The 8,348-nt window shown below is 49.0% G+C and overlaps 1 protein-coding gene across 1 annotated transcript; it reads left to right on the top strand.

Annotated features, from left to right (window-relative positions):
• The first annotated feature begins 4,019 nt into the window (after positions 1-4,019).
• LOC139707344 (PRAME family member 12-like) lies at positions 4,020-6,651 on the top strand. Its single transcript, XM_071618553.1, has 3 exons — positions 4,020-4,306; positions 4,685-5,266; positions 6,078-6,651. Exons 1-3 carry the CDS (start codon positions 4,020-4,022, stop codon positions 6,649-6,651), a joined length of 1,443 nt encoding a protein of 480 aa, XP_071474654.1.
• The last annotated feature ends 1,697 nt before the right edge of the window (positions 6,652-8,348 follow it).

The raw sequence follows: 8,348 nt of genomic DNA, 5'->3' as shown, positions 1-8,348 counted from the left end.
CCAACCAGGACAAGTCCATCCTGGCACCGAGAGAGAATCAAACCCTAACCATTGTGTGATGCATCCAGAGAAAAAATCTTCATCCCAAGGGGGAAACATAATGGTGCTCAAATCAACAGGCAGGACCTGTGTCAAACCCTGATGAAGGGGAAGCAGGGTGCTGGGAAGGGAGGGTCCCTGGGCAGTCCTGCCTGATGGCAGGAACTATCACAAACCAGTCAGCCACAACCTCAGCTGTGCATAAGACCTACCCCAACCTGTATCCCCATGTTTTCTAGGAGGACACTTGGCCAGTCGCTGCCTGTTGTCCTTGAACTGAGGCCACCCTTGGTACTGAATCTGTGGAGCCAGTGAGAATTGATTCAAAGCTGCCTTTGACACCCTGTCTCCCTTTGCCTCCTGGATGGGGCTCTGACTCATCTTTCTTTGGGTGTCCTGCATTCCTGCCCTATTATGTCTGACTACCCTTGTTCTTTGGAGAGCCACTGTCTGTTGTGACTCAGGTTGACAGTAGCATCTACCTGCCTCCTGCACCAAGTCAAGGGTGGTAAGAGAAGGCAGGGCTGTGGCGTGAAGTCACCCTTTCAGCTGGTGACACACAGACAAATGGCAGAGAGATTTATAATTCAATTGAGAGACTAGATTTCAATTGTTGTGGAGCCTAAAAAGCAATGAGGTCTCTGAAATAGCCTTAGCCCTACTTCACTGCACACATAGGAGATTAAATGTGGGTCATTTGTGGTAAGTTATTAGGTGAAACAGAAACCAAAGATCATCTCAGCCAACTGTAAGTATACAACTGTGATGTGAGCAGGGATATTTTCCAACAAGATACCCAAGAAGACCATCACGGTTTAGATGCTGTGTCTCCCAACAGCTCACCTGTGAGACAATGGTTTTTGGAGGAGACATGATTGGTTTATAGCCTTAACCTTGTCAGTAAGTTAACTCCTAATGGGATTAACTGAGTGATAACAGAGGGCAGGTGGGGTGTGGCTGGAGGAAGCTGATCACTGAGGGTGTGAATATGGTGTGTATATTTTGTACCTGGCAAGGGGCCATCTCTCTGCCTCTCTGTTCTCTAATAATGTGAGCACCTTCCCTCTGCCACAGTCTCCCACCATAATGGTCAGCCTCACCTTGAAGGTGAGGGCCCAAGAAATGGAATCTGCTGTGTGTGCATTGAGACCTCTGAAACCATGAGTCCCCAAGTAAACTTTTTCTCCTCTGTAGTTGTTGGGGTTGGGTGTTGTAGTGACAGCGTGAAAAAGCTGACTAACACAAAGACAGAACAACAAGGCAGAAATGCAATTCTGTAACTGCATCCAATCAAACCATTCCTTCTACATCTTCCCTGTAAGTCCTCCCCTCACATGGCTCACCATCCAAGCACTCCCTCTCTTTCCGTCTCTCCTTCCTCAATTCCTGAATTACTTTTTACCCAGGCTCTTCAAATTTTCCTTTGCCTGTGAACTTCTCACAGCCTAAAGAGCCCTGGAAACTGCCTGGAGCAAAGGTTGCCTGGGAGATGTGCCCTCAGGTCCCTGATTCTGCAGGAAGACTGTCCAGTGGGTGGCCTCCCTGATGTCAGGAACACCTGCTGTCCAACCCTGTGTCTTTCTCTCCCATTCCCAAGTTGCCCACAGTTTCCACCCTTGGTGGATTTCAGACCTTTCCAAGTCCCCATCAGGGGCATGTTGGCCCATGCCTATAATCACAGCAAATCAGGAGATTGAGGCAGGAGGATGGCAAATTTGAGGTCAGCCTCTGCAACTTAGTCAGGACCTAAGCAATTTAGTGAGACACTATGACCAAATAAAAGCAAAAAATAAAAAGAGCAGGGGATGTGGTTCAGTGGTTGAGAACCAATGGGTTCAATCCCCAGTACAGACAGACAAACAGGAGAAGTCTTTCCCTAAGTCTAGAAAACTGATTCCACCCTCCTTGTCTGCTCTTCCTCTCTGAGTGTGCCCAGATTTGCTGCAAGGTAACTCGACACTTGTGTGACTGTTGTCAACATGGTTCCCATTCTGTGGTCTTCGTGGATGACACTACTGTCCTCAAAAAGCTGTTTTCACTATGGAATTTTCGGGAAAAAAAATTCAAATAATTTTGATATGGCCAAAGACCCCTTTGAAAGCTATTTTCAGGTGTTGTTTTTTTCTTAGGGACTCAGTGCTTTTCTGTCTCACAGGAGGAACAGGAGGGTCACATATGGACAAAATTGAGTCCCTGGTGTGGAGTGCATGGAAGGACGCATCCCTAACCGTCACACTCTCCCGGATTCTACGCACTTTCATGAGATCGGATTCAATCAATCAATCTGGAGGAAGAAATCCGATAAGGATTAAATGGGTGGAGACTGGAGAACCTGATTAGATACTGCTTTCTGATTGGATGCCAGCTAATCAGATGGAGGTGGGGGCGTGGTCAGAGAGGTCCATAAAAGCTTCTGTGGAGCCAGAAGAGAAACACAAGAGTCCTGGAGCCCAAGGAGAACCAGCCTGGCCTGCTGAGGCACCGAGAACCCTGCACACCTGGACAGATCCCGTAAGTCCCTCACTGCCCTGAGCACCACGCCGTTCCCGCCTCACCTGTGCGGATTCAGGAACAATTTTTTTTTTTCCCTGTCTTTTCTCATGAACCAATTTACAACGTCGATTTTGCCTCGCAGTGTAGTTTTACCTTGATCCTGAACTCTAGGATTTACACTTTGGCTTATGTCAGTTTCAATTTTCTTTCTTTGTTTCTTTGGTATGGGCTATTGAACCAAGGGGAACTCAAACACTGAGCCACCTCCTCATCCATGTTTTGTGCTGTATTTAGAGACAGGGTCTCACTGAGTTGCTTAGCGCCTGCTCTTGCTGAGGCTGACTTTGATCGCATCATCCCCCTGTCTGAGTCTCTAGAGACGCTGGGATTACAGGCTTGTGCACGCACGCCCCGCACTTTTTCTTTTTCTCAATTGTTGTTTTCTAAAGTTTATATGGACAATAGAATTTATTTATCCATTTGTTTATTTGGTGGTGTGGTGATTGAACCAGGGCCTTGTGCATGTGAGGCAAGCACTCTATCGACAGAGGTATGTCCCCAGCCCAACTTTTAATAAATTTTACCTGCTGCTGAGGATCAAGCCCAGTGCCTCACATGTCCTAGGAAAGTGCTCTTCCACTGAGCTCCAGGCAAAGCCAATTTAAAATTACTTAACCAAGGAAGAATATTGCAATTTTACTTCATTCTAATTGATTGAAATTCTATTTTCTGATAATAAAAATATTTATTTTGTGTCGTCTTAAAATTATACTGATTTGCTGGGCGTGGTGGCACACACCTGTAATCCCAACACCTCCAGAGTTTGAGGAGGCCAGAAATTAGAGTTCAAAGCCAGCCACAGCAGCATGAGGTGCTGAACAAATCAGTGAGACCCTGTCTCCAACTAAAATACAAAATATGGCTGGGGGCAGTGACTTACTGGTTGAGTGTCCTGAATTCAATCCCTAATATTGCCTCATCCCCCAAATTATACATTAAAGCTTATGTAGTTTCGTAATTTTATAATTTGTTTAAACAAATAAACAAAAAGCTTCAAACTATCTCATGCAACACTTCACAGACTCTGTTCTTCTGATCTCTTTGTTCTCTTGACCTCCCCCTTAAGGTGGCAGAATCTCACATGTGTAACAGATATCCATGAGACTCTGTTGTAATTTCCAAGTGTTTTATAATATGGGCACATGCTTTATAATTGCCCATTTAATTTTTTGAAATTAAAAATAACATCACCCATGAGAGGGCAACTCCTTTCTGAGCCTCTGTAGTTGTTGAAACTGAGGAGCCTACTGCATTAAGTCACATGACACTCCAATTCCCATTTTATAAGGACAAAGGCTTTCCCCCAGTAAGGTTGGGGTGAGTTTTAGACTCCCCAGTACCCCCTTCCCAGTGGCTGGCAATGGATGGGATAGTGGCCTTTTCTCTGGACCATTTTCCAGGATCCTTCTTCTTTCAGACTCCCCAGGATGAGCATCCAGTCCCCACCCACGCTGCTGGAGCTGGCAGGGCGCAGTCTGCTGAGCAACAAGTCCAGGGCCATCCTGGATCTGGAGGACCTGCCCATAGAGCTCTTCCCACCACTCTTTGTGGAGGCCTTCAGCAGGGGACACACTGAGGTCCTGAAGAAAATGGTGCAGACCTGGCCCTTCACCTGCCTGCCCCTGGGGACCTTGATGAGGCAGCCACAGCCGGAGATGCTCCGAGTGGCCCTGGATGGGCTGGACATGCTGCTTGCCCAGCAGGATCGCCCCAGGTGAGGGGGACCCAGGTGGCCAGGAAGGGAGCACACTCGGTGCCAGGGAAGGGATGAGTATAGGCAGGGAGAGTGGGTGCTGAAGTGTGCTCCACCGGCTTCCTGTGCTGCCAGCAAGGAGGGGTGGAGAGGCCTTGGCCATGCTGATCCCCATCTGGGAAAGGCTTCCAGATGTGGTGGTGCTTGTGGCAGCTGTGCTGAACCCTGAATGAGACAGTACCTGCCCCTGCCTCAGACTGTACAAGTGGGGACACCAGGATGGATTGGAGGGAAGTGGGTGGAGAAAAGTGAGACAGAAGGAAGAGGTGGAGCAGGGAGCAGCAGCTGAGAGGGGAAGGAAGGGGCCTCAGGGCTGAGACTCTGCTGTGGTCCCCGCAGGAGGTGGAAACTGCAGGTGCTGGATTTGCGGATGGTTCCACAGAACTTCTGGAGGACGTGGTCGGGAGCCGTGGTCGATGCCTGCTCACCAGAGGACATTAAGAAGAATCGAACATTGAAACTTGATCCAGCAATGGCAGCTAAGCTGCCCTTGAAGATATTCATAGACTTGTGCCTCACAGAAGGGCCCATGGATGAATTCCTGACCCCCTTATTCCTATGGGTCACACAGAGAAGGGACAGGCTGCACCTGTGCTGCAGTAGGCTGAAGATCTTATGGAAACCCACCCGCCACACCAGGAAGGTCCTGAGACTGTTGCAGCTGGACTCTGTCCAGAAGGTGGAAGTGCACTGCACCTGGGTGCACTCCACCTTGGCTGCTTGTGCTCCTTTCTTGGGCCAGATGAGGAACCTGAGGAAGCTGCTTGTCTCAGAGGTCCGCCTGCCTGCCCACACCTCCCCAGAGGAGCAGGAGTGGCTGCTCTCTCAGCTCACCTCGCAGTTCCTCAGGATGGACTGCCTGAGGAAGTTCTATGTGCATGCTGTCCTCCTCCTCGAGGGCCACCTGGAGCAGGTGCTAGGGTGAGTAAGGGGGATGAGCCTCCTCTGCAGACCAGTATCAGTAAATATGAAAGGGCACCTACTGTGTGCTAGCCACTGACACTCTCATGGTGAACAAGGCACTGGAAGGTAAATAACCCATCATCTGTTCCTGTTGTATCCTGAAGCTCCACCTCCTAACCTGTGTTAGAGCAAAGGGCTAAACCAGGGTTCATGGTCTGGGAAGTGACATCATGCTGGGAAGCCAGCTGATGCGGACAGGAGCTAGTGAGGTGGGTGTGAGGTTCCTTCCCTGGGAGTCCTGTCCAGCGACAGGGGTACAAAGCAGGGTAGAGGTGAGGACTTTGAAGGAGGGAAGCCCCCACACCTGTACGTGTTCAACAAGGAAGCCCTGTTGTCCTCCATCTGGGAGCAGAGGAGCCCACTTCTAATGCCCTCCTGGGGAAGGCAGGTCTGAGCTCCCGGTGATGACTCAGGGGTTGTGAGTGAAGAGCAGGGAGTGAGACCTTGCTGAGGGGACAGGGAGTGAGCCCTGCAGGGGCTAACCCCAGGGTGTTTGGACACATCTTTCCTGGATTTGTCTTTGGTACATGACTCTTCATGACTTCCTGGGGCTAGATTTGTGGCTTTCTGCTTGTCATTGAGGGTTACATTCATAGAGATGGAGGACCCACCTGGTCACACAAGTAGTGGTAAAAGTTTTAGGTTGAATTGGAGTGACCTGAATGAGCAGATTCTACAAAATGTCAACCATGTTCAGATGGTCACAGTGACCTTGGGTTTGGGCCAATTTGTCTTCTCCCTCAGAACTAACTGCCTGGTTCCTCCTTAGGCACCTGAAGACCCCCCTGGAGACCCTCTCGATAACCAAGTGCCCGCTCTCAGATACCGACTGGAATTATCTCTCCCGCTGCCCAAACACCAGCCAGCTCAGACGCCTGGATCTGAGATACATCAAACTGACCAATTTCAGTCCAGAGCCCCTCAAAATTCTGCTGGAGACTGTGGCAGCCACCCTGAACAGGTTGGACTTGGAAGCCTGTGAGATCGCGGAATCCCAGCTCCAAGCCATCCTGCCTGCCCTGAGCCGCTGCTCCCAGCTCAGGATCTTGTGCCTTTTCCGGAATCGCATCTCCATGTCGGTCCTCAGGGACATGCTCTGTCACACTGCCAGGCTGAGCCAGTTGAGCATAGAGCTATACCCTGCCCCTCTGGAGAGCTATGATGCCCAGGGTGCCATCCACCAAGAGAGATGTTCCCAACTCTGTGCTGAGCTCACAGCACTATTGAAGGACTTTAGGCAGCCCAAGGTCCTTGTGTTCTGTACTGTCCCATGTCCTCAATGTGGCAGCATGTTCCTCTACAACCAGGGCCTCAATCACTGTTTCTGTCCAACAACTGCCTAGTCTAGTTGGGTGTGCATAAAAAGCTGCCCTCTACGCAATTGGATGTATAACCAGGATGTAGAGGGATCATGAAGGAAACTCAGAGCCCAGCATTTCAGACACTGCCTGAAGTGTGGATGGGGAAAGGAATCAGATGCTGGGGGCTACATTGGAAGGAAGCCCCTGAAGATTGGACCTTCTGTATAGAGCCATATGTGTCTGTATAGAGTCATCACAAGGGCCCTGGATTTTTAGAATGGGATTTAGGCTTCATGCACACATGAAGAAACTCTTTTGATTCATGGATGGTGCATAAATAAATAGTCTGAAATGAACGGAATCTCAAGATTAGTCCTCTGACATCTTCCATGATGGTTTTACCTAGTTTTCTGATTTTGACACTGGAATTCTCCAGGGGCTGATGGAGAAACACCACCAAGTACTTGGTGATCAATGAGGTTCATTCCCAGAAACTCAAAGCATCCAACTGAAATCAGGTCATTATCTGGCTACACTGTGGCATAATCCATGTAGGGGAACACAGGAGGCCTGGAGCATTCTAAGTGGACAGTAAAATTTCAAAACGCCCTTCTTAGGCGACCTCAGTGCCACCCAGACACTCAAGGTTCGCCCATCCTTGTGGGTCTCCACAGACCTAGAAACTTGGCATCTTGGTCTTTGGATGCAATGAGAATAAAATAGGGTCTCTGGGCCTCACAAAACCTTGCCTGTCATCCTGCTACAAAGTCTTTCCTGAAACAATATAGTCATGGCCAATGAAACCATCCAAATTAGCTTTCATTAAAATAGTAGAATTGTATAGGTAGATGACACTTGCAAATATGTCTAAATTAAACTTTATAAATTACCACCTTCTGGTGGGGGAGAAGGCTGCTCATAACTGACAGATCTTCCCCTAACACTTCCCATCTCTCCCTACCCAGGGACACAAGGCTTTCAATCAGCAGATGATCAGAGGATGAGTAAGGATGAGGTGGCTGTGGGCAAATGGGTGGCCCTGCCTGTGCTGCCTGGTCCTAGATCAAGATCCCCTAAATGATGACTCCTGCTGAGGACTCAGGCTGATGGGATTATGCAGTGACCTTAGCCTTAGCTTCCCATCCAAGGAGGAGAAGGAGGTCCACCCAATCTTCTTTTGAGTTATCCTAAAGCTGCCTGTGTACGTGTTCTAATTTGGGCCTGAAGGCTTCTCCATACACAGTGAACTAGAACCCAGTTGGATATGTAAGCAGACTGCAGCTCACTCTTGGAACAGGTAGCAGAGTCCAGGTCCTACACAGCCAGCCCATCTGTCCCCCACACAGGGATCTGTGTGCCTCACCCTTCTTTATGACACTTCCTTTCCTCTGGCTCTGTGTCTAACTTGCATGTGTGGAGGGTGGGGTGGGGAGTTCTGAACAGCATTCATTCTGCTCTGCTGCTGTATTCTAAGATCAAATGAAGGCAAGGAAGATCTGCAATATGAGATGTGTCATCACTGGTTGTTTTATGTGTTTTTATGACCAAAAAGGGACTTAAAGATATTCTGGTGTGTCCAGACTCCTTGGATTGTATAAGGACTGAGAGCTGCATGTGTCCCCACACAGCCCTAGGGATAAGGCACCCAGACTGCTCTTTGTATTCCTCATCTTTTGACTCTAGGTTCATCTGTGCTGTGAGACAGCCCATAGCTGTAGGATGTCATGACAAACAGGACT

The sequence above is a fragment of the Marmota flaviventris genome, chromosome 10 (genome assembly GCF_047511675.1).
Source record: "Marmota flaviventris isolate mMarFla1 chromosome 10, mMarFla1.hap1, whole genome shotgun sequence".
In the NCBI taxonomy this organism is placed as follows: domain Eukaryota; kingdom Metazoa; phylum Chordata; class Mammalia; order Rodentia; family Sciuridae; genus Marmota; species Marmota flaviventris.
The sequence above is the reverse complement of the archived record's forward strand: the minus strand, read 5'-3'. Positions and strand labels throughout refer to the sequence as shown.